General features: G+C 43.8%; 1 protein-coding gene across 3 annotated transcripts in view; it reads right to left on the reverse strand.

Moving 5' to 3' along the window:
* The window catches only part of LOC126210570 (eukaryotic translation initiation factor 5), a 118948-nt gene that overhangs the window by 14420 nt on the left and 77967 nt on the right, over positions 1-26561 (reverse strand). For all 3 annotated transcript variants that reach the window (XM_049939834.1, XM_049939835.1, XM_049939836.1), the window contains exons 6-8: positions 23861-24021; positions 22520-22813; positions 1768-1905 (exon numbers count right to left, since the gene is read on the reverse strand). In XM_049939834.1, coding sequence (XP_049795791.1) covers positions 1768-1905; positions 22520-22813; positions 23861-24021 — 593 coding nt within the window. The remainder of the gene's footprint in view (positions 1-1767; positions 1906-22519; positions 22814-23860; positions 24022-26561) is intronic.

Below are 26561 nucleotides of genomic sequence, written 5' to 3' on the forward strand. Positions count from 1 at the left end.
TACACGTTGTGAAGTCTTCATCATCCTAAAAAAACACAAAATGTTTTATGAGGGCCATTCAATAAGTGATGGAACACTTTTGCCTGAAAGCAGGTTGGTTTTATTCAAGATTCCAATATGCCATGTTATTCCCCACTTTCGGCTATTCCACCCTATTTTTCACAATCTTCATTCAATGTGAGAGCCTTACACCACCTTACAAGGGAGGGCCCATATGTCCACATGGTACCATTCTACTTCTCGACATCAGAGCCAAATTCTTGCTGCATCAGTAACCTCTGTTTACCACAGCGTGAATCCTTCATTGGTCCAAATAGGTGAAAGCCCGGAAGGGGGGGGGGGGGGGGGGGGGGGGAGAGAGAGAGAGAGAGGAGAGAGAGAGAGAGAGAGAGGGGGGGGGGCATTTGTGATCCGTCGTTCAGCTCGAATGAGAGTAAAAATGTTCCAATATTGCGTGGCCGATCAGCACGCAAGTTTGCATGACCTTGTTGTGATGACAAACCTTGCCCAACAATGCACCATTCTTTTGTTCACTATCAGGAACCCTCTGAAATTCTGGAAGTGCCTATGAATATCTGAATCTCTAGTTTTCCAGAAAGGGGGTGGGGGGAGCGCAAAGTGGAACAGTCACCCTTGATGACACAATGACAGCTTTCTGCTTGCAACACACCTTTGTTACACCACCTTTTTTGAAGGTTAAGTAAAGTGCTCCATCCACTGGAACTTCATCAAACTAAGAGCTGAGGCACGAATAATCCTCTTATGACCCACAACAAATTTTGCATTTTTTTCAACAAACTGACTGACTGAGAAAAAAAAAAAGTGTTGCATTAATTACTGAACGACACTCTTACTATAAGCATTTTTTCCAGAATGATTGGCCTGTTACATTTGACATTCCACCTACCAATTTTTACTATAAATAAAAGCAGCACACACAAGATGTAGATTACATGAATTTTTAAAGGTGTAACAAATTATTTTAAGTTCCATATAATACCAATTAAAATATTTATAGATCAGTTTGTTCAACCCATGGTAAAGCTGGAATGGAATAATGACAATATTATGAGAAGTGTAGTTGCTACTCGCCATATATCAGAGATGCTGAGTCACAGATCGGCACAACAAAAAGACTGTCAAACTTTTTGGTGAAACAGGCCTTCATCAGAATCTCTTCTCCCCCCCCCCCCCATACACACACACACACACACAAAAAACACAAATGACCACCAGAGACAGAGTGAGTGTGAGTGTGTGTGTGTGTGTGTGTGTGTGTGTGTGATATATATTCTGACAAAGGCCAGTTTGGCTGAAAGATTTGTTTAAGTCTTTTTGTTGTGCCTTTCTGCGACTCAGCATCTGCAGTATATTGTTGATTAGTGACTATCCTTTTCATAATATAGATTGTTCAACCTGATGTTTTTTGCTATTGCCCCAATGCTTTCTGTAACTTTTGTGTAAAAGAAGAGGGAAAAGAAGGTTTACACACTAAATTCTCCATATGTTAACTGATTTCGTTGAGATGAATTTCCTCAGAATGCAATACGTAATCTGATGCTAAAGCTACTCTGGAATGCAACACTCAACCAGTGATAATTGAAGTAAAAATACTAAATTTTTCTGTAAAAGAAATTGCAACCACTATCTATCACTTACATTAACATCTATTTTAGCAACCCTAGATCCCATACCAAAAGTTTTAACACAAGCCGTTTTCAAGAGTTGCAGATGTAATCTGTAATTATTAATCACACTGGAACATACCTTTAATATGCCAGACACTTTCGGTAAGAGGGCATCTTTGTGTAATCCTATGACTTGTTCAATGCCGCCAAGGAGGTACTTCTGGGCCTTGTGATCATCGTGGGTAAAACGAAGAAACAGCACGCGGTGTTTTTTAATCTGAAAGTAATAAACAACTTTCAAATAATTACTACACGTCATCTTACATATTCATTCAAATTTTCTGTAATTTTACACTTTGCACATCTTTCAACTACATGAAAACTGTGCACTCCAACTGCCCTAAATACTTAAATACAAATAATTCTAATGGAATGTGAAAACAAGTCTGTCAAAGTGATGAATTACTTTCATTCTATACACAAACAATACCAGTCAGCTGCTAAAATATCTGCCTTAGTTCACACAAAATGATGCATTCCTGGTAGTTGACCAAAGTGGTCTCACACAGCTTTTAAGCACCCACACATTGTCAAAGTTCTGTCACCCTCATTCAAGAACTGATGTTATAGAAATTTCACTGTAAGAGAGAATTTCGGACAAATGCATCTCATAAGATTTTTCTCTAAACAACAAGAAAAAGTTAGGTAAGAAGTAGGTAATGAGTTTGCCCCTCAGTACGACCTTTCTCCCGTCAACCTTACATATTTACATTTGATGCAATCATACAGGGGAAACATGTGTAAAGTCACTGTGTCATGCCTGGAACCACAGAAAGATATATCTCATCAACATGTAGGTTTGAACGTTTCAGTTCTTCATTAGGCACAGTTGTGTTGGAGATGGTAGGCCGTTGCCTTTCTTCGATCTACATTTCCAAGAAATGTGGCCATTAGGTAGAATTATTATGTAGCAGCTACGCATAATCGGAAAACTTACTGCAGTTGGTCCTACTTTCTGAATGTTTTTCAGCTTGAAGTTGACAGTTTGCAATTCACTGAATTAATGAGAATACATGTGAGCTGGTGCAGATCTGAATATCAACAGAGAGCTATTGGCATCAGGGAAGGATGGACACAGTTTGAAAGAGGCGGGAAGGGACCAAACTGCTAGGTCATCCATCGGTCCCGTGTTCCGAAGAGAATGCCATAAGGGTGAGAATAAACCAACGAGACTGACAACACAAAATGGAATGAAAGGAACAAGCACAACAATAATGTAAGGGCAACAAACACTTAGACAAAATGGAACAAGAAAACAAAATGGAACAAGAAAACCACAGAAACGCAAGAAACAGGTAGAAGAGGTTAAAACAAGAAAGGTTACCACGGCTGGCTGACCACAAGGATAAAAAGGAGAAGCCAGCCACTCAGCAACACATTAAAGCATCCACCCTAAAAGCATTAGGGTGGAGGACACACACGGATAAAGGCCACGTGCTAAAATTTAGATCAAATGATACAACCGACCCTCACGAATAAAACATAAAACTATATCAGCAGATCAAGTGTTTTCATATAAAATTAGCGGCAACGAGTACGGTAGCCCAAGATTTGATCGCAGGGCAATCGAAGTGGGACAGTGCACCAGAATGTGGGCCACTGTCAACCAGGCACCACACCGACACTGAGGTGGGTCTTAACAGTGCAGGACATAGCCGAGGATCGCCCAATTGTGGCCAATGCAGAACTGGCAGAGAACCACAGAGTCCCTGCAAGAGGCCTGTATGGAGGACTTCCACACATTCATTGTCTCCTTAATGGCACACAGTTTAGTGTGCATACTGATGTTATGCCATTCCATCTCCCAAACCCAAAAAACCTTGCAGCTTAATACTGAATGCAGGTCAGTTTCAGATGTGCCAATCTCCAGATGTGGTTTGCATGTAGCCTGTCGGCAAGTTCATTGCCCAGGATTCCAACGTGACCTGGGGTCCAGAGAAACGCCACTGAAGAACTGGACCATTCCAGGGCATAGATGGACTCTTGTATGGTCACTACCAAAGGATTATGAGGGTGGCACTAGTCGATAGCTTGTAGGCTGGTCAAGGAGTAAGTACACAGAAGAAATAATTCCCAGGGCATGAACAGATGTGCTCAAGAGCACGAGATATAGCCACCAGCTCTGCAGTGAAAACACTGCAGTCATCGGGCAAGGAATACTGTTCAGTACGTCCTCCATGGGCATACGCGAAGCCGATGTGACCATCAGCCATCAAGCCATCTGTGTAAACCACTTAATGGCCTCAGGACATTTTAAGAATCGAGAGGAAGTGGCAGTGAAGACCTATGGGGGTTAACCGAGTCCTTAGGGCCATGTGAAAGGTCCAGGAGAAGCCTTGGCCTAGGTGTACACGATGGAGGTGTAGATGAATGGACCTGAAGTATAGGTGGTGAAGGCAAGGACTCCAGTTCGGATAGTAGGGATCGGACATGAACTGCAATTTTAAGCCCTGACCTGTGCCACCAATGCAGGAGATGAATTGCCGTGGGTGGGGAAAGGAGAACTACAATGTCTGCAATGTAACTGGTGAGAAATTGTGCACGTTTAACTTTCAATGGTGGGACTCTGGCCTCCACCAGGACACTGGTCAGCAGACTTTTCCTAAAAGCTCCCGTCGCTAGTCAAACACCACAGTGGTGCACTGGGTTGAGTAAATGCAACGCTGAAGGCGCCACCAAACCATAAACCACACCCTAAAGTTAAGGCAGGATTGAACAAGGGCTCTGTAGAGCTGCAGCAGTGTAGAGCGATCTGCACCCCAGTGTGTTGCTCAGGCAGCGGAGGCCATTCAGGTGCTGCCAGCACTTCCACTTCAGCTCACGAAAGTGAGGAAGCCAAGTCAATTGGGTGTCGAAAACCAGTCCTAAGAATTGATATGTCGCCACTACAGTGAATGGCTCATCATTAAGGTAAAGTTCTGGTTCCAGATGAATGGTACGACACCAACAGAAGTGCATGACACACGACTTTGTGGCTAAAAACTGGAAACTGTGGGCTGAAGCCCATGACTGCGCCTTATGGATGGCTCCCTGTAGGCACCACTCAGCAACACCCGTACTGATGGAGCAGTATCAAATACAGAAGTCGTCCGTATACAGAGAAGGTGAGATGGGCGACCCTACAGCTACTGCTAGACCGTTAATGGCCACTAAACATAGTGGCTACACTCAATGTAAAGTCCTGCGGGACCCCTGGAAACTTGGAAACGGAAAGACAATGCGACAGGAAATTTTGGATTAAAATCTTAAGTGGGCCTCTGAGACCGCACTTGTATAATGTGGCAAGGATATGACGATAGCAGGTCATGTCATACACTTTTTGTAAATAAAAAATAATGGCAACCAGGTGTCAGCATCTGGGAAAGGCTGTTCGGATGGCAGACCCAAGGGAAACAAGATTTTCAGTGGTAGAGCAACCCTGGGGGAAACCGCTGTGGCAAGGAGGCAATAGGCCACGTGACTCCAGGACCCAACCCAACTGCTGACACCATACATTCAAGCAGCTTACGAAGAACATCGGTGAGGCTGATGGGCCGATAAATATTCACATCAAGTGGGTTTTTACTGGGTTTGAGCACTGGAATGATGGTGCTCTCTCGCCATTGTGATGGAAAGACACTATTGTACCAGATCCAACTGAAGATGACTAGGAGATGTCCCTTGTGTCAGATGAGAGACGTTTAACTATCCGACTGTGGATCCGATCCAGCCCAGGAGCTGTGTTGGGGCAATGTGCAAGGGTATCGAGGAGTTCACTCTGTAAATGGGGTGTCATAGGGTTCACTGTGGTGTGTAGTGAACAAGAGGACTTTACTTTTACTTTATTTACTTTCCATTCCATTCCATTCCATTCCATTCGTCATTTGCAGGTGCGAAAGGCTAGGGGATAGTTCGCTGAGCACTATGCTCGAATAGCTCGAGCCTCTGTCAGAGAAGTGCTCAGCAATCGCGTTTGATAACACATCACTGATGTTAACACCAGAGACGCCTGTTGGGGTCAGGTACCCAAAAACACATCCTATCTTCATCCAGACTTGGGAAGATGACGTATAGCACCCAATGGACGAGACGTATCTCGACCTACACTCCTGTGTCTTTTTATAAGCTGGTGAACGCATGGTACGGAGCTGTTTATAAGGCTATTAGATGCTCTACGGAAGGGTGCCGCTTATGTCGCTGAAGAGCTCGCCGAAGATCTTTAATGGCCTCGGTGACTTCTGGTGACCACCAAGGGACCAACTAGCCGGGGCACCCTAAAGAATGATGGACCTCTCCAGAGGACAGATGTGAGAATTCCTGGGCTGCAAAGGGATAAATCAATGGCCGAGTAAGTGCCGTGAGCCACAATGAAGAGTGTGTGTGTGTGTGTGTGTGTGTGTGTGTGTGTGTGTGTGTGTGTGTGTGTGTGTGTGTGTGTGTGTGTGTGTGTGTGTGGGGGGGGGGGGGGGGGAGTATTTAAGAGGCAGAGGTCAAATTCAGACAGTAAAGAAACTTACAGTCGGATTAAAACAGTCGGATTAAAACAGTCGGATTAAAACAGTCGGATTAAAACAGTCGGATTAAAACAGTCGGATTAAAACAGTCGGATTAAAACAGTCGGATTAAAACAGTCGGATTAAAACAGTCGGATTAAAACAGTCGGATTAAAACAGTCGGATTAAAACAGTCGGATTAAAACAGTCGGATTAAAACAGTCGGATTAAAACAGTCGGATTAAAACAGTCGGATTAAAACAGTCGGATTAAAACAGTCGGATTAAAACAGTCGGATTAAAACAGTCGGATTAAAACAGTCGGATTAAAACAGTCGGATTAAAACAGTCGGATTAAAACAGTCGGATTAAAACAGTCGGATTAAAACAGTCGGATTAAAACAGTCGGATTAAAACAGTCGGATTAAAACAGTCGGATTAAAACAGTCGGATTAAAACAGTCGGATTAAAACAGTCGGATTAAAACAGTCGGATTAAAACAGTCGGATTAAAACAGTCGGATTAAAACAGTCGGATTAAAACAGTCGGATTAAAACAGTCGGATTAAAACAGTCGGATTAAAACAGTCGGATTAAAACAGTCGGATTAAAACAGTCGGATTAAAACAGTCGGATTAAAACAGTCGGATTAAAACAGTCGGATTAAAACAGTCGGATTAAAACAGTCGGATTAAAACAGTCGGATTAAAACAGTCGGATTAAAACAGTCGGATTAAAACAGTCGGATTAAAACAGTCGGATTAAAACAGTCGGATTAAAACAGTCGGATTAAAACAGTCGGATTAAAACAGTCGGATTAAAACAGTCGGATTAAAACAGTCGGATTAAAACAGTCGGATTAAAACAGTCGGATTAAAACAGTCGGATTAAAACAGTCGGATTAAAACAGTCGGATTAAAACAGTCGGATTAAAACAGTCGGATTAAAACAGTCGGATTAAAACAGTCGGATTAAAACAGTCGGATTAAAACAGTCGGATTAAAACAGTCGGATTAAAACAGTCGGATTAAAACAGTCGGATTAAAACAGTCGGATTAAAACAGTCGGATTAAAACAGTCGGATTAAAACAGTCGGATTAAAACAGTCGGATTAAAACAGTCGGATTAAAACAGTCGGATTAAAACAGTCGGATTAAAACAGTCGGATTAAAACAGTCGGATTAAAACAGTCGGATTAAAACAGTCGGATTAAAACAGTCGGATTAAAACAGTCGGATTAAAACAGTCGGATTAAAACAGTCGGATTAAAACAGTCGGATTAAAACAGTCGGATTAAAACAGTCGGATTAAAACAGTCGGATTAAAACAGTCGGATTAAAACAGTCGGATTAAAACAGTCGGATTAAAACAGTCGGATTAAAACAGTCGGATTAAAACAGTCGGATTAAAACAGTCGGATTAAAACAGTCGGATTAAAACAGTCGGATTAAAACAGTCGGATTAAAACAGTCGGATTAAAACAGTCGGATTAAAACAGTCGGATTAAAACAGTCGGATTAAAACAGTCGGATTAAAACAGTCGGATTAAAACAGTCGGATTAAAACAGTCGGATTAAAACAGTCGGATTAAAACAGTCGGATTAAAACAGTCGGATTAAAACAGTCGGATTAAAACAGTCGGATTAAAACAGTCGGATTAAAACAGTCGGATTAAAACAGTCGGATTAAAACAGTCGGATTAAAACAGTCGGATTAAAACTGTCGGATTAAAACTGTCGGATTAAAACTGTCGGATTAAAACTGTCGGATTAAAACTGTCGGATTAAAACTGTCGGATTAAAACTGTCGGATTAAAACTGTCGGATTAAAACTGTCGGATTAAAACTGTCGGATTAAAACTGTCGGATTAAAACTGTCGGATTAAAACTGTCGGATTAAAACTGTCGGATTAAAACTGTCGGATTAAAACTGTCGGATTAAAACTGTCGGATTAAAACTGTCGGATTAAAACTGTCGGATTAAAACTGTCGGATTAAAACTGTCGGATTAAAACTGTCGGATTAAAACTGTCGGATTAAAACTGTCGGATTAAAACTGTCGGATTAAAACTGTCGGATTAAAACTGTCGGATTAAAACTGTCGGATTAAAACTGTCGGATTAAAACTGTCGGATTAAAACTGTCGGATTAAAACTGTCGGATTAAAACTGTCGGATTAAAACTGTCGGATTAAAACTGTCGGATTAAAACTGTCGGATTAAAACTGTCAGATTAAAACTGTCGGATTAAAACTGTCGGATTAAAACTGTCGGATTAAAACTGTCGGATTAAAACTGTCGGATTAAAACTGTCGGATTAAAACTGTCGGATTAAAACTGTCGGATTAAAACTGTCGGATTAAAACTGTGTGCCGGACTGAGACTAACTCGGGACCATTGCCTATCCGCAGGCAAGTGCTCTACCATCTGAGCTACCCAAGAACGACTCGCATCCGGTCCTCACAGCTTTACATCTGCTAGTACCTCGTCTCCTACCTTACAAACTTCAGGCAATGGTCCAGAGTGAGTCTCGATCAGGCGCACAGTTTCAATCTGCCAGGAAGTTTCATATCAGTGCACACTTTGCTGCAGAGTGAAAATCTCAGTTTGAGACAGTAAAGTTTCGACATCTCTGCCTTGGCCAGTAAGCATGGTGCCACCTCACAAGGGGTTATGTGTATTAAAATCCTCCAAAAGTAGGAAGGAGATAGGAAGTTTATCAATCAGTGCAACCAATGCGTTCAGGGGTACTGCAGTATCTGGAGGAAGATATATGTTGCAGACAGTTATTTCCTGCGTCATCCTTATGCTGACAGCCCCAGCTTTAGAAGGGATGTGACGGGGCACAGGTTCACTGCATACTGAGTTCTGGACAGACCCAAACTCCACTTGACACTATTATATCCGGTATGGTTCTTTTAATACCCCCTATAGCCGCGGAAGGCAGGGAACCGCATTGTCAGGAACCAGGTTTTCTGGATAGTGATACAGAAAGCAGGTGTAAAGCTAAACAGTTTCTGTAGCTCAGCCAGGTGGTGGAAAAATCTGCCACAATTCCACTGTAGGATGACATGCTTGAGAGACTGGGAAGGCACAAAACACTCAACGAGGCTGTCTACACGAGAATCTCTACTTCATCCCCAGACACAGAGCTTGTAGGTAGCGGTGGTATGGGTGCCACCGCAATATCTGTGTTTTGGTGAGGGGTGGTTATCTTTTTGGTTTTCTCTCGCTTCACCTTTGGCTGTTCTGGCTGGGAGGGCTTCACTGAGTGTCTCAGATTGAGAAAGACTGAAGCTCTACGACCAGCTACCTGTGGTTGATTCAGACACTGGCGGGTGTCCACTTTGCTACTGGTAGTTACGTGGGAAGGGAGTGACCCAATGAACCCCTTCCTAGCTAGAGGATCCGAAGAAGATGTACGCTTCTTTGGCTGAGAAGTGGAGACTGATGTCCCCGATGGTTTGTGGGGTGTTGCTCCTTAAGTAGGTGGTGCGGTAGCAACAGGGAGGGGAAGTGCCCCCCACCATCAAGGGAGCAGGTGGAGTATGACAGCTGAGAGCTGTAAGCTTAAGTGGATGTCATATGCACAGGATGTAGCCCTTCATATTTTTGCTTAGCCTCAGTATATGTCAAGTCTGTCCAGGGTCTTGTATTCCACGATTTTCTACTCTTTCTGTAAGATCCTGCAGTCTGGCGACCAAGACTAATGATACTCTCCACAGTTGACACAGATAGGGACCTTCTCAGTAATGTGTCACCCTCCAAAGCCAAGATGAAGGCACCAGTGGCAACCTAATAGCCCTCTGAGGACGCACCGGATAAATGAAATGAACACCTCACTACTCTAGACGGGTATGCAGCTCAGACTGAAAAAGAAGGTCCCTGCAGAATGTAATACCCTGGACCATATTTAAGTGCTTATGGGGCATGATGTTAACATACATCCCCAACTTGTCAGAAGTTAGTAATACCCGTGACTGGGCAGAGGATGCTGTTTTTGTCAAGACTGACCTTGACTGCATTTTGGACAAGCCCACCACCTCCCCAACTTGTCCTCTAAATGCTCTACAAAAAACTGAGGCTTCATCAAAACTAAGGAGTCCCCATCAGCTCTTGTATATACGAGGCACCGGGGCGAAAAAGCTTTGTTGCCATGCTTAGCCTGGCCTTCCTCTGATGGCGTGGCCAGGGAGATGAACAATTTGGGATCATATTTCTTAGCATTGAAGTTAAGACTGACTGTTTAGATACTGCTGGTGGTTGACCACCAGCAAGAGATGATGTACTACACTTCATGGCATGTCATCCGCCCTAATGCACCCCACTCTGACCAGGGGACCTCCCCACGGGTGCCACCCACGGTCAGCGAGGGCCACCTGGCAGGATGTACACTGCCAGGAGTCCCAATGCCCCAGGGAGTTGGACATCTATTCCTTGGCATATGTGGGGAGTTAACGGTGCAGGCATCAGCAGAGCGATCCCTATTTAGTCAGGGGGCTACAACCAACAGCAGCCCCACCACAACAGCCTGGCTATGAGGTGCAAAGAAGTCCATGGTCATCACTTGCACAGAAAACAACACTGCATAGTGGATGGCGGAAAACACACCCAGGGAGGTGTCCCCACCCAAGAGATGGAGTACGATTGGTTGGTTGGTTGTTTGAGGTTTAAGGGACCAAACAGCGAGGTCATCAGTCCCTTGTTTCAAATATACTCCATTCTGCTAACGGGACATCTCAGAAAAGTCAGAACAATAAAACGGAAAAAGGGAAAAAACGTAAAGGGCAGTCACGTTGTCATTGGGAAAAACAAATGAGGGAAGTCGGCAAGAGAACGAACCCAACACTATGCTGAAGCAGCATAGGCAAGACCACCTGTGACTTAAAAGGTACAACTGCTATAATGCAGAAAATACGTATGGGAATAAAAAGACTAACCAAGCCTTAAAAAAGGGTAAAAAGAGTAAAAGGGGAAGAAAAGAGGATTCCGGTCAGGGAGGTGAATCGGGAATCTCTAAACACTGCCTACAGTGGGAGACACCCAAACACTCACCGCCCTGCCCCAACACCAGAGAGATTAAAAACCTTAAAACTGAGAATAAAAACCACTCTCCCGGAGGAAACCGAGAACCAGAGAGACCATCCGGGAATCGTCAGCCAACATCAAAGGTAAAGTGTGGGGGAGTCTGTACTTAGTACGCAGAGCCAAAAGAAGGGGGCATTCAACCAAAATGTGGGCCACTGACTGGAAGGCTCCACAACCACATAGCGGGGTGGCTCATCACGCAAAAGAAAACCATGGGTCAGCCTGGTATGACCAATGCGGAGACGACACAGTGTGGTCGAGTCCTTTCGGGAGACGCGAAAGGAAGAACGCCATGGGCCTGGTGTCACCTTAATTGCACGAAGTTTATTAGACAGTGGAGTAGCCTCCCAAGAATTGGCCCATGACTGCGCGAAGTGGGATTTGATGTGAAGCCGTAAATCCGCTGCAGGAGGGGTTACAGGAAACGGGGGGTAAGTAACTGCTCCCCCAGCCAAACGATCAGCGAGCTCATTTCCCGGGATACCCACATGGCCAGGGACCCATAGGAAGTCAATGGAACAAGCAGCACGGTGAATATCAGCGAGATGGTCATGGATGGCAGAGACCAAGGGATGGCGCGAAAAACACCGGTCAATAGCAAGAAGGCCACTCATCGAGTCCGTACATAACAAAACGCGGTTGTGTTGGGATTGTTTAATAAAGGTAAGGGTCTGGGAAATTGCCATCAATTCCGCAGTAAACACCCCACATGTAGGTGGCAGCAGATGATTTTCCGTTCCAACAGAGGACGTGAAGGCATACCCAACATGATCAGCAGATTTAGAGCCATCAGTGTAAAAAACAACAGCATCCCGAAACTCCCATAAAATTTTGCGGAAAAAGGAATGAAACACCACCGGGGGGGATGGAATCTTTCGGACCGCGGCGGAGATCCATCCGAATTCGAGGCCGAGGAACTAACCAAGGAGGGGTGGAGGGGAGGGAGCGAGGAAGACAGGACAAAGAAGGAAGTTGAAAATCACGGTAAAGAGACGCAAGGCGCAGCCCAACCGGTAAACCCGCCCGAGGGCGGGAGTCGGGTGGGCGACGTCCATGGTCTGGGAACAGGATAGAATAGGAAGGATGAGAGGGAGAAGAACGGATAGTGAGGGCATAAGACACCAGAAGCTGGGACCGCCGAACAGAAAGGGGTGGGATCCCAGCTTCAACCAGGAGACTATCAACAGAGCTAGTAGGGAAGGCACCGGTGGCCAAACGGATACCACGATGGTGGACTGGATCCAGCACGTGCAGTGTGGAAGGAGCAGCTGAACCATAAACTTGACAACCATAGTCCAAACGAGACAGAACTAGAGCACGATAAAGACGGAGGAGGAGAGAACGGTCCGCACCCCAAGAGGAGTGGGCAAGGAAGCGAAGGACATTGAGTTTACGTAAACATCCTACCTTCAGGAGTCTGATATGGGGCAACCAAGTGAGCTTGTTGTCGAAAAGAAGACCCAGGAAACTAAACTGTGAAACCACAGGCAATCGTTGTGCAGCGAGATAGAGCTCTGGATCAGGGTGGACCGTAGTACGGCGACAGAAGTGGACCACCCGCGATTTTAAAGGAGAGAATTGAAACCCGTGTGAGAGGGTCCATGCAGAGGCACGCCGTATAGCCACCTGGAGCTGCCGTTCTGCAGATGCCATCAAGGAGGAACTAACCCAAATGCAGAAATCATCCACATACAGGGCAGGGGCGACCAAGGGACCGACAGAGGCCACAAGTCCATTGATAGCAATGAGGAAAAGAAGGACGCTCACGACAGAACCCTGTGGAATGCCCGTCTCCTGGGTCCGTGGAGAACTAAAAGCAGTACCAACTCTAACTCTGAATGACCGATGGATCAGGAACTGGCGGATAAAATTCGGGAGTGGGCCCCGAAGACCCCACTGATGAAGGGTTAGTAAGATGTGATAGCGCCAGGCCGTGTCATAGGCCTTGCGAAGGTCAAAAAACACTGCAACCAAATGGCGGCGCTGGGAAAAAGCCTGCCGAACTGCGGATTCCAAGCGAAGTAAATGATCGATTGGAGATCGTCCCTCTCGAAAGCCACACTGGTAAGGGGACAATAGATCCCGAGATTCGAGGACCCAAGTGAGCCGACGGGCTACCATCCGTTCAAGTAACTTACAAACAACATTGGTCAAACTAATTGGCCGATAGCTGTCAACAGATAGGGGGTTCTTACCAGGCTTAAGGACAGGAACCACAATGCTATCCCTCCACTGAGAAGGGAAGTCACCCTGGAGCCAGATACGGTTAAACACCCGAAGAAGATGTTGCCGTTGTGGAGCACTGAGATGTTGAAGCAGTTGGTTATGAATGGAATCTGGGCCAGGGGCCGTATCATGAGAAGATAGAGCAGAAAGAAATTCCCATTCAGTAAAAGGTGCGTTATAAGATTCTGACTCACAAGTGGTGAAACATAAGGTGAGAGCTTCAGCCTGCTGTTTGTGATGAAGGAAAGCAGCGGGATAGGAGGCTGACGCCGATGCCACTGCAAAATGGGTCGCAAGATGTTCGGCGATAACTAATGGGTCCGTACAAATGCCATCTGGGAGGTGAAGGCCTGGTAGGGTGGACTGCCGATGGCAACCTTGGAGAGAACGAAGTGTAGCCCATACCCGCGACAGAGGGACAGTGGAACCAAGGGAAGAAACGAATCGTTCCCAACATATCCGCTTGCTCTGTTTGATTAAATAACGGGCTTTAGCGCGAAGGCGTTTAAAAGTAGTAAGGCTGGCTACGGATGGGTGCCTCTTGAAGTGTTGCAAAGCTCGACGGCGATCACGGATGGCAATGGCAATGGCCGGACTCCACCACGGGACTTGCCGGTGACGAAATAGTCCAGATGAGCGTGGGACAGCAACGTTAGCAGCGCGAACAATCGCGTCAGACACGTCACGGAGGACGTCATCAATACAACCCGACAAAGAGGGAGAAAACTCGACCTGTGCAGTGTATAGAGGCCAATCGGCGCAGTGGAAAGACCAACGAGGTAACCTGTCCATCGGGGAGCGCGAAGGGAGCGTGAGAATCAACGGGAAATGGTCACTATCACAAAGGTCGTCGTGTGGCGACCAGTGTAATGAAGGGAGGAGAGAGGGAGAAGAAAGAGAAAGATCAATGGCAGAAAAGGTACCATGACCAGCACTGAAATGAGTAGGGGAGCCATCATTAAGAAGGCACAGGTCGTGGTCTGCAATAAATTGGTCTATAAGAAGACCTCGTCTAGATGGAAAGGCACTGCCCCACAAAGGATGATGAGCATTAAAATCCCCAAGGAGGAGGAAGGGAGGAGGAAGTTGCTGAAGAAGGGTGGTTAAGGCAGCAGGTGTAAGAGCCCTGTCAGGAGGGAGATAAAGATTGCAAACGGTGACTGCAGAGTCTAAGTGGACCCTAACAGCAACCGCTTCCAATGTAGTTTGGAGAGGAATCCACGTGCAAGCAATGTCGGTACGGACCAACGTACAAACGCCACCAGAAGCCCGCAAGGGTCCGACCCGATTGCGACAGAAAACACGGAACCCACGGAGGGTCGGTGAGTGAGCATCAGTAAAATGTGATTCCTGGAGAACCACACAAGCTGCAGAGTAGGACGAAAGAAGGGATTTCAATTCCGGAAGGTGTCGGTAGTAGCCATTACAATTCCATTGGAGAACCACAGAACGATGGTTTAAATGAGGGCTGAACACGCTAAATCCAGTCATACTGCCGGGTCCCCACCCGTCACAGACAAGGAGGGGGCGACATCCATAAACGACAGGTCAGAATCCAGTTGTGAAGTCGGGGAAGGGACCTCCGGTGACACCAGAGGCTCTTTGTCCCGGGACTTATGTTTCTTCTTCTTTTCAGGCTGAGATCGAGGAGGGCTGTGTGGCATAAAGGAGCCAGCTGCAGCAAGATCAGGAACAGAAAGAGACCGGGCGACCTGGGGGCCGACAGACCGCGGCTCTCGCGGTCGCCGCGCGGCAGCAGACCTTTGACCTGGAAGGTGCCGGGAAGGGGCATCCCGGGAGAGGCGCCCTTGACCGGCAGACGCCGAAGGAGTGGGACACTTCTCCGGCTGGGGAGGGGGAGCAGCACCCAGAGGAGAAGGTGTGGGAGCCGCAGGGGAGGGGGGGGAGGAGTGGGGTCCGGGATGGGGGTAAGGAAGGGGGGGGAAGGGGGGAAGATGTAACCAAGGCGTAACTTGATGTCATAGACACAGGGTGCAGTCGTGCATATTTCTTACGGGCCTCTGTGTAGCTTAAACGATCGAGGGACTTATACTCTTGGATCTTTTTTTCTTTCTTATAAACTGGGCAATCTGGTGAACGTGGAGAATGACTACCACGACAATTTACACATACAGGAGGGGGAACACAGGGACTCCCCTCATGGAGTGGACGTCCACAGTCACCACAGAGAGGGTCCTGGGAACAGCGAGAAGACATGTGGCCAAAACGCAAGCACTTAAAACACCGCATAGGAGGTGGGATGTACGGCTTCACATCACAGCGATAGACCATAATCTTAACTTTCTCAGGAAGGGTATCCCCTTCAAAGGCCAGGATAAAGGCACCAGTATCAATACGGTTATCTTTAGGACCCTTCTGAACACGCCGAACAAAGTGAACACCCCGCCGTGCGAGATTGTCCCGAAGTTCCTCATCAGTTTGAAGGATGAGGTCCCTGTGGAAAATCACACCTTGGACCATATTTAGAGACTGGTGAGGGGTAATAGACACAGGAATTGTGCCAAGATGGGTACAGGCACGAAGGGCCGCAGATTGGGCAGCTGAAGTAGTTTTAATCAGCAATGAACCCGACCGCATCTTGCTCAGGGAGTCCACTTCGCCAAACTTGTCTTCAATGTGTTCCACAAAGAATAAAGGCTTGACACTGGTGAAAGTATCTCCATCAGTCCTGGTGCAAACTAGATAACGGGGGAAAGGTTTTGCCCCTAGACGACGGGCCTGACCCTCTTCCCAGGGGGTAGCCATGGAAGGGAAGGCCGAAGGGGCAAGAGAAGCAGCACTTGAGGAATCAGTACCACGCAGAGAGACGGCCGCAGAACGGCCAGAGTTTTGGACCCTTATGCGTTTCATCTGCATAGCGTCCGCCCTGATACCACCCACTCCGATCAGGGGCTCTCCTCACGGGCACCACCCAGCCACAGCAAGGGCCGTCTGGCACGGCGGCCATTGCCGGGAGTTCCGATGCTCCAGGATGACGAGCAACCACTCCAAGGCATGCATGAGGAGGTCACAGCTCAGGTATCAGAAGTGTGATCCCTGTGTGTTCAGGGGGCTCAACCAAAAGGGTACATAGCGACCCCACCACACGGGCTGGCTACCGTGCTGGCTATGCACCCTAGCATCAGACCACGACGTGAAAGAAAAGGTGGAATGTACTAGGAGGGCGCACGTCGGAGACACTAGGTAAGGTGCTCTTCCCCAAATGGCTCACACTACGGAAGAGAAATTTTGGAATGGAGGTCAAACCCCAGAGGGGGACCAAGGAATGCCAAAAAGAGGAGATAAGGACGCAACAAAGCCAGAGAGTAAAACCAACAGAACCAGGAGGATAGCGGGGCCAACATAAGCAAGGACACCAATAGTGGGAGAGGAGAGGGCGAGGGGAAAGGAGCATGGAGGGGAAAGGAGGGGAAGGAAAAGGAAATGCAGCCCGGGAGAGAAAGAAGGCTGCAATGGCTCGGGGCCCCGTGCTCGCCACGCACGTATCCACAAAAGAGATGTGGACCCCCTGGGGGGATGGAGTACGAGTGGGACTGCAATGCCACGACGAGAAAGTGGGCAAAAGTCTCAATGCACGATGGACACAATGCACCATGGAAGGCGCCCTTCCCCAATTGGCTCACTCTTCGGGAAAATTTTGAAGAATGGAGGTCAAAACCTACAGTGGACCATCAAAGGCCAATAGGTGTGAGACAGGCAGGAATATCTTTGACCTATTGTAACCCCCTGACCCGCAGGGTGGGATGGGCGGATCGACAAATTGCAAGACTCCAATATCTACATGTGATTAGATTTTTTTGTCATCATCATCATCATCATCATCATCATCATCATCATCATCATCCAATTTATTAATATGATGGGCTCAAGCAGAATCAGAATTTTCTTTGACTTGTCCATTTGTTCTAGGAACATTTTTCATTCGTCACACTACTACACTGATGAAACTTTATTTTACAGCAAAGCCTTCAATATTTCTAGAGCTATCTCTAACCCCAGTAAGTATAACATTTTTTTAATGGTGATTTTTCAGAGACAAAAATGACAATAAGCATGGATTTTTCTTTTGGTGAATAATGTTTAACCGTATTATGATGGCAGTCATTGAAAACTTACTTCTGGATTGATAGCAATAGGTTTTTTCATGTCAATGTCAAATTTCAGCAGTATGAACGTAACTTCAAACATTTCATTTGTCATGAATATTAAAATCCAAAGCATTTAAAGATGCAGCAATCGTCCTATTCATGTAAAGGAGTTATACATTTGAGCTGCCATGAGAATGAACTCTCTGGACCTTTTCAACACTTTTCACAATGCAAATTATATGGCCTTTTAATATGCAAAATGCCAATTGTGAGGACTTTTAGGTTTTATAGTTGCTAAGGACTGACTGTTCTTGTTTTAACAGCCTTCAACTGCAGAATTAGGTAATGCAAACAAAGGCCAGAGGTGTGAAAGTAGTAAATTTAATAACACGGACATTTAAGAGCAGCTGAAAAATGCTGGAATTTTACCCCATTATTGCAGTTGGCTCTATATTCTGAGAATTTTACCCCATACAGTTTATCTACCCCATATGAAGTAACAAGCCCTGGCAGTTTATGCAAGGAACAATGGATGTGGGATTTTGTCAATTAAGAGATACATTGCAAAATTCTTAACGATGTTACGCCTATAAAGAAGAATACCCACTTAATTGTATTGATTGAACGATTTGATGCCACCTGGCATTGACAAATATCTGTAGATTGTGAACTAATTACACTATGCTGCATTTTAAAACTTCAGGAAAGATGTTTTATGACTTGGAACATTCATAGTCACAAATCAGAGATAGGAAAGGTTAATACAATTTTAGTAGACTGCAGGAGCACCCAAAGAAAGGTCACTGAATTAGTATCGCTAACTGAAAGTTATAATGCACAGATAGTATTAGGAACAGAAAGTTGGTTGAAACCAGATAATGACAATGAAATCCTTAATTCAGACTGGAATATTTATTGCAAGGATAGGTTAGTCGCCAATGGTGGCTGTGTGTTTATTGCGGCAAAGAATTTGATTAAGTCTAATGAGGTTATTACGAATTCTGACAATCTGGGAGAGGTTAAGTATCAAAGGTCATTTAAAAATAATAATCAGATGCTTTTATAGACCACCTGGGTCAGGAGCTCCAGTGGTAAAGTCCTTCACAGAACTTACAGAATATTGTTAATAACTTTCTTGATCAGGCTGTTTTAATAGGGGCAACTTCAACTTGCCAGGTACAGATTTGTAATATCATGCTATCTAAACTGGTGCCAAAGATAGACTCATGAGACAGTGTTCTGGATGTGTTGTCCAAAAATTATTTTGGGCAGATAATAAGAAAACCAACTCTTGAGGGTTACATCTTAAGACGTGGCAACAGACCTGAATGTATGTAGTCAGTTAACATTGGTAAAGTACCAGTGATTAGAAGACTGTGGTAGCATCTATGACAAGGGGTCTGACAATGTTAAGGGTAGGAAGATATTTTAGCTTAGCAAGAGTGACAAGATACAAATTTCAGATTATCTTACAGTCAGCATCAAATATTTGGTGATGAGGGTGAAGATGTGGAAAACTAATGGAAAAAATTCAGAGTAATTGTGCAATAAGCCCTAGACAAGTATGTTCTAAGTAATGTGTTAAGGGATGGGAAAGACTTGCCACTGTTTACTAGCAATGTTAGGAAACTCATACGTAAACAACGAAAACTTTATGCTGACAAAATTCTGTTTGTGTACATAGCTGTTTTCTAACACTGCTATTAAACAGTGGTGAGTCTTTCCCATCCCGTAACACCTTATTCTGAACGTACACAAGACTAGTAAAACATAGCTGACAAAAAAAAGCTGAATGAAGCAAAAGGAGTATTGAGAGAAGCATAGAAACATTCAATGACTTTAGAAGTAAAATTCTGTCAACTGGTCTGAGTGAAAACCCTAAGAGGTTCTGGTTGTATGTAAAATTAGTAAGTGGGACCAATTCACCTATTCACTCACTCAATGACCATACTACACTGAAACAGAAGATAACAGAGATAAGGTCAAAATGCTTCATTCGGTCTTCACCATGGAAGACCCCTTCTAGCAGTAATTAATCATAGATCAGCTTGAGCAACAATGGGTACCTAGTTACTGTAAGGAAGTGCAGGTCCTATCCAATTTAAGAAGAGCCATAGAACAAATGCACACACTTTTAGACATATGTCGTTGACATCGATCTGGTGCATTGTGGAACATGTTTTATGCTCAAAACTTGTGACCTTGGGGAAGGAAAATCATCTCTATAAAAGTCAACATGGATTCTGCAAAACTCTGCTCCTCCATAAGATCCACAGCATTCTTGTTGATGCTGTGTTACTAGACTTTAGGAAGGCATTCGAAACAGTCTTGCACTGCCATTTAGTGGAAAAAATATGTGCTTATCAAGTACTACAGCAGATTTGCAACTAGATTCACGACTTCCTTGCACGCAAACTAAACAGGTCGCTCTTAATGGAATAAGATCTACAGATGTATGTCTTAATGGAATAAGAGCTACAGATGTAAAGATTATACCTCCATTAAGTGTGACAGGAGCATTACTGTAGAAAGCGTTGTATGCTCTCTAAGGCTGTTTGCTGATGATGTGGTTGTCTGTAATAAAGTGGCAATGCCAGACGGCAGTAACAATTTGCAGAATGACCTCCACAGAACTGGTGAATGAGGCAAGCTCTGGCAGTTGATGCTGAACATAAATAAATGTAACACGTTGAACATACATAAGGAAATGAATCCATTACTGTGCAGCTACACTATCGATGTCAAACTGCTGGAAATGGTATCTGTTGTAAAATAATATTCTGGAGTAACTATCCAGAGTGACTAAGTGAAATGACCACATAAAACAAGTAGTGGGAAAAGCAGATGCCAGACACACCTTAATAGGAAGACGCTTAAAAAATGTAGCTCATCCAAAAAGGAAGTGGCTTACAAGCTGCTTGTTCATCCAGTTCTTGAATATTGTTTATCTATCTGGGATCCCTACCTGATAGGACTGATAAACAAGAGAGAAGATCCAACAGAGAGTGGATCATTTCGTCATGGGATTGTTACGGGCGATGTTCAACAAAGTCTGTTAGCAGATGTTACAAGAAAGGCATTGTGCATCATTGAGATATTTACTACTGAAATTTCAGAAAATCACATTCCGGGGAAAGTCCAACAACAAAATCGGCAGAATTGGCTGAAACAATATGAACCAGAAATATGACAACTACAAGGTGCTGTCCCGGCACAGCAGAAATGAAAAAGACATAAATGAGATTCTGTGCAAAATACCTCCTTTGAACAGGCAGACTGCTGGCATACATTGAGTGATATGATAAACTTACAAGAGCGAGCTGGCCATATAAAGAACATACAACAAGAATTCCTTAAGTTCTGGGAAAAGCTGAGCTTCCTTTTTCTTTCTACACAGCAAATTTATGCGAAGGTTGACAACTCAAGTGTTCCAAAATTTTAGAAAGTTGGGGAATAAAGTGCTTAAAAATCTTAACATATTTTCATATATCTAAAAACAAAGATGATGTGACTTACCAAATGAGAGTGCTGGCAGGTCGACAGACACACAAACAAACACAAACATACACACAAAATTCAAGCTTTCGCAACAAACTGTTGCCTCATCAGGAAAGAGGGAAGGAGAGGGAAAGACGAAAGGATGTGGGTTTTAAGGGAGAGGGTAAGGAGTCATTCCAATCCCGGGAGCGGAAAGACTTACCTTAGAGGAAAAAAGGACGGGCATACACTCGCGCGCGCGCTCACACACACACACACACACACACACACACACACACACACACACACACACACACACACACACACACACACACACACAAGCAGACATTCGTCTTTCCCTCTCCTTCCCTCTTTCCTGATGAGGCAACAGTTTGTTGCGAAAGCTTGAATTTTGTGTGTATGTTTGTGTTTGTTTGTGTTTGTTTGTGTGTCTGTCGACCTGCCAGCACTTTCATTTGGTAAGTCACATCATCTTTGTTTTTAGATATATTTTTCCTACGTGGAATGTTTCCCTCTATTATAACCTTAACATATTTTCAGTATTATAAAACAGGATGGAAACTGGCTTTGCAGAGAAGACAAAGAACTTTCAAGAAATCAAACAGGAGGCCAAGTGGGAGAAAAAGTGGTAAACAACCATGATCCATCCATCAAAATGTCTAAGATGCTCATCGGATCAGTCAACAAGCCAAGTCCAAGTGTTCAGTAATAGCAGCACTGAAGTAGACAATGCTAGTGGCAGCAGCATTAATCATGACATTACTGAAAACTGTCCTATGAATTTAAAGTATCAACCTATAAAATCTGCAGCCAAGTTTGTGTCAAAAGTGTCTTGTCAAGAAGAAAACAATCTAAATTTCTTAGAAACTTGGCTATTAGATGTAACTACACCATAACAATCTGGGATTTGGTGTAAAGTGAACACAGAAGTAGTCTCTCAGAACTGACAATACAGAATATCAGCTAGTCTGAGGAACTCTGCAAGAACTCTGTTTCTCTGAATTTTGATCTCTCCAACTGGATGATCTGAGGTCACTTATACCTGGTTGCAGGCCCTTATTAATGAATACAATGACGGGAGGCGTGTCATGGTTATTTCAGACACCAAAGCAGTCAATAGGGGGCACAAAAGTGGTTTAGTTCCTACACTTTTTTTAGATAGCTCAGACAAAGATGGCTGTAAGAGCCTCAGTTTATAGGGTGAATGTCACATTCTCAACCTGGTTCTATGGCACTTGACCGTTTCACAGTCACTAACAAAATCAGTCACCCAGCATTGACCACCAGTCCACTGAAGATAGTTTTGACACAATGCGAAAACTTACAAAGAAGCTATTCTGGCTCTGAAAACACACACACACACACACACACACACACACACACACAAAAGAGAGAGGTAATGTCCAATTCCTTTTGCCAACATCCTCCATGAAGGAACTTACCTGCTGTGGCATGTTCTGGTTGAACAGAAGCTCCGCCAAGACCAGTGGTGCCTTGGACCGAATCTCCAACCTGTCAGCCTCTACGACAATTTCCTTGTCCGCTCCATCCAATGTCCCGGCATCACGCTTGCGTTTCACCATCTCATACAGCAAGTCCATCCGCTGCTTCTCCGTCTTCTCCAGGTCATCACTCACAGTGAGTCCTTTGGCACCGTCTGTAAGGTCTTGCATGCGTGCCCTCACTGCCTCTTCTGAAACATCCACTGCCCAGTGCTCGTTGTCTTCTTCCTCTTCCTGGAACACAATCAAAGATTTTGGCACCTCCAACTGGTATTACTCTGTACTTCCACTCACACTACGTATGTGCTGAACTCTTTAGACTAGTTTTACTCAAGCCACACACATGTGGAATGAGCAATGCTCACACTATCAGACTTAGCACAAGTTAAAAAAATCACATGTCAAGCAAGTGATAATCACATGGCTATAATTAGTGTCACTTGCAGTTGCCAATTTTATAAATCAAGCAATGAATTTAAGATTATTGCTTTGCTGTCCACGAAGTTACCACCAGCTTCTAGTCACTTTAAATTTACAACAATGCAGAGTTCCCTTTCCAAGAAAAAAATTGAAGGTACCTGAAAATATAACACCAGCAGCACCTAATGTATTCTCATCTGTCAAATTTGCCCAATGAAATGTATGCACATTAAAACTACCACAAGGAAAGAAAACTTCCAGCATGCAAGCTCCCTCACAAGGTCAAGTGTTTTAACTGTTCCAAAGCACATACCGCTAACACAATCTACTGTTAATGCAAGTTGAGAGTTCCCTGATATTTATGAAGCTGAAAGCTCCAACAGACTAATGTTACATTGGGATATCCAAGCTAGGGGACAAGGTGGCCTCACAGAAGCCTAATATAATGTAGTTGAGCGCAATCTGAGGAATAATCTTTCCAACATTTTATGTAATTCATATGTCATCCACTGATAACACTAAATAGACACGGCTTTCTTTCAGGGATGTATCTCCGGTTATCCAAATTAGAATAAGGTCAATCAGCCAACTGCAAGCAGCTGCATTTCGATCATTGTTACTTTTCTCCATGCAAAGGAAGTCAAGATAGTGATATGATGAAATATTTTATGTATTTTAGTTTCATGAATGTTAAGTTTTCCTTGCAAAAATAACAACACTTTCAAATTTGCTCACAATATGATTTTACAAATTTAATGTCAACAGAATGTTTGTTACAATGTCATGTTTAACCTACCCAAGGACATTAATTTAGAGGAAAGCACGAATGCTTTGCCTCATCACCAACAGTGATAAACTCACGTTTTCTTGGGCATGCTTTTCTGGTGCTTCCAGAGGCAGGTCTCCACCATCATCAGACAAACGATTCTCACCATTCGTCTCACCATTTGTGGCACCCTTCTTACCACGTTTTCCTCGTTTGCCTTCTGTAAGTGATGAGCCTTGCGCAGCAGGGTTCAGGTCTGCAAAGTAATGAATAATGTGCAAATATACAACTTTCACAATTTATCACTAGTTTAATCATATGAAACCGTGCCTCATAGTCTGCCTTATAGAAGGTGTCTTCACAGAGTCAGATATGTATTATAATCATTGAACATTTGCAAGAAATGCCTTAAGATCAAAATAGGAAGATTACACTATCACTGACAAACAATTACCAATGCACCAATAAAGTATTCTGTTAATGTTGCACCTGATTGGCTTGGCACTAAAATTGCTTATATATAACTTATGTCAAAAGCATACAGTTAATCATCTTTACAAGTTTATGCCAACTCCAAGGAAACCTCAGACTGTCAGTTTTTTGCATCCAACAATCAGCTGACTATTTCATTTTTGTGCGCAATATTTAGACAGGTGTCCTGTCCAGCCTGAACAGGCACCTATCATACTTCCCTGCAGAAAGCAGCACCACCTTACAGTAAAGTTAGTGACCAGGCAGCTATCATGTAAGAGATAAGCACTAGCAACATCTGAAGTAAATGACTTTAATCAGTAGAAGCATGCAAGCTGCTACTGAGGTGAGCAACACACTTATTCATCTGTCACAAAAATTGCAATGCCATGTTCAGAACTCTCAGCAAACATTAAAAGACTGGCAAAAAAATCTGGAAATTTCTTTTAAATTTGATGTTTTTTTACACTTTATAAATAGTGCCTAAATCTACAACATCCCTGAACTGATTTTTCAAATTCTGACTGACTGCAGTCAGTTTGCAGAATTTCATCGTATCAGTGTTCTTTCCTGCAAGTAAGTTAGTGAAGGTGGACCACACAACTGAAGAGGGTCGGTAAATTACCTACTGTCAGAGAGGCATATTAAAGGCTATAGTAGACTTAATTCTGCGACAACATTCTGCACAATTTGACCGAAGCATCAAACAGCCTCTTGTCTGAGTATGGAAATATTCACACAGTTCTACCGAACAGTTGCAATTTTTGTTTAAAATAATGTTATAGGAGGCAAAACTCTCAACACATTCACATAAACCAGAAACTAAGAAGCAACGTATTGGGAATTCCAAGACTCGATGGACTAACAAAACTAGTTCATTTGCAAAGCACCTACAAGAAAATTGTCACTCAGTTTGCTAATTACAATGGATGCATCAGAACCGCTGGCTTAGGTGACTGAATGACAGTAAAGGCTGAATGGTAAAGAATCATTTGTTGCCACTATACATCTAAGAAATCAAGAAAAATTACTGATAACATGCCATGATTCTTTACCTTGATATTGGCAGTGAACAAAAGTACATAAATCGTCATTATGTGATGGAGAAGAGCATCAAATTTATGTCTCACTACCCACACTGAATTGATTTACTGCCTAACAACCTTGTGTGTTCTACTGTAAAAAAATTCATGTAGAGAAATTTATCATCTCAAGAAGCTGCTGAATCCTTCCAAAACCACATTTTGAGAAGAGGAAAAAATGTTTCGATAAATTTGGAAAGAAAATATTTTCATAAACAAAATCATTTATATGAAAATTGAAAAGGTGGTTATTGTGTATAAACCCTTAGCACAGACGTGTTAGACTAAGGTTTCTTTCAGAAGAAAGTGTAAGGGCTTTCCTTGGACCAAAGGTTTAAATCCTTCCAATGTATTGTAAACAGTTTTGCATTCTACTGAAGTAGAGGAGTCATTTTAGTGGCAAGCGTTTTCTTTTATCTTTCCTTTTTCACTTTGTCCAAGCAGCAACCTTACAATGGATTAAGCAGCCCACGATGGAACAATACGACTGAAGATAGATTGCTACTCTATATAGAAGAGCCAAGGAGAACAAGCACATTGGGCAGTCTCCTTTTAAAATTGCCTGTACACTGTACAATACCACCTCTATGTGGGGAGTAGCAACTAATTTTAATTCATATTACACTGGTTTGAGATTACTTATGTAGTGGTAGGATTTCCTCTGGCATACGTCAAATTCAATGTCTGAAACTGGAGTGTTGTTCAGACCCATCAGATTCCATGTGATTAAGTACAGTGTGTCAGTTTGCTGCCTCAAACACTAGGTGTGTAATTGCTAGTTTTACATTGTTGGTCATAGCTACCTACAGTATCATTGGGCCTCATTCAAAGTTTAAAATGACATTTAACACTGGACAGGAATGGCCTTTTGTGATTAGGGACCAATTCACATCCACCTGTCAAACTGTTACTCGCAATAGGATGCAAGTCGCAATCTCTACACAATGCAGCAGTATCAACAATACTACGCACAGGATGGATTGCTACTCACCATGAAGATGAGCTACTGAGTTCTTGATAGCCACAACAAAAAGACACTGGCCATTCCGACTTTCAGCCAAAGCCTTCTTCAGTAGAGAACACATGCACACAACCACTCAAGCCACCACTTGGTGAAAGCTATAATTTGCAACAATTTTTTGCGCGCGCGCGCATGCTCAAGAAATAATATCAGACAGCATTAGTGAGTAGCAAACAAGTAATATTCACTGACATCCTATGTTTCTACATTTGTTTAAATAAA

This window comes from Schistocerca nitens, chromosome 10, assembly GCF_023898315.1.
Source record: "Schistocerca nitens isolate TAMUIC-IGC-003100 chromosome 10, iqSchNite1.1, whole genome shotgun sequence".
NCBI lineage: Eukaryota > Metazoa > Arthropoda > Insecta > Orthoptera > Acrididae > Schistocerca > Schistocerca nitens.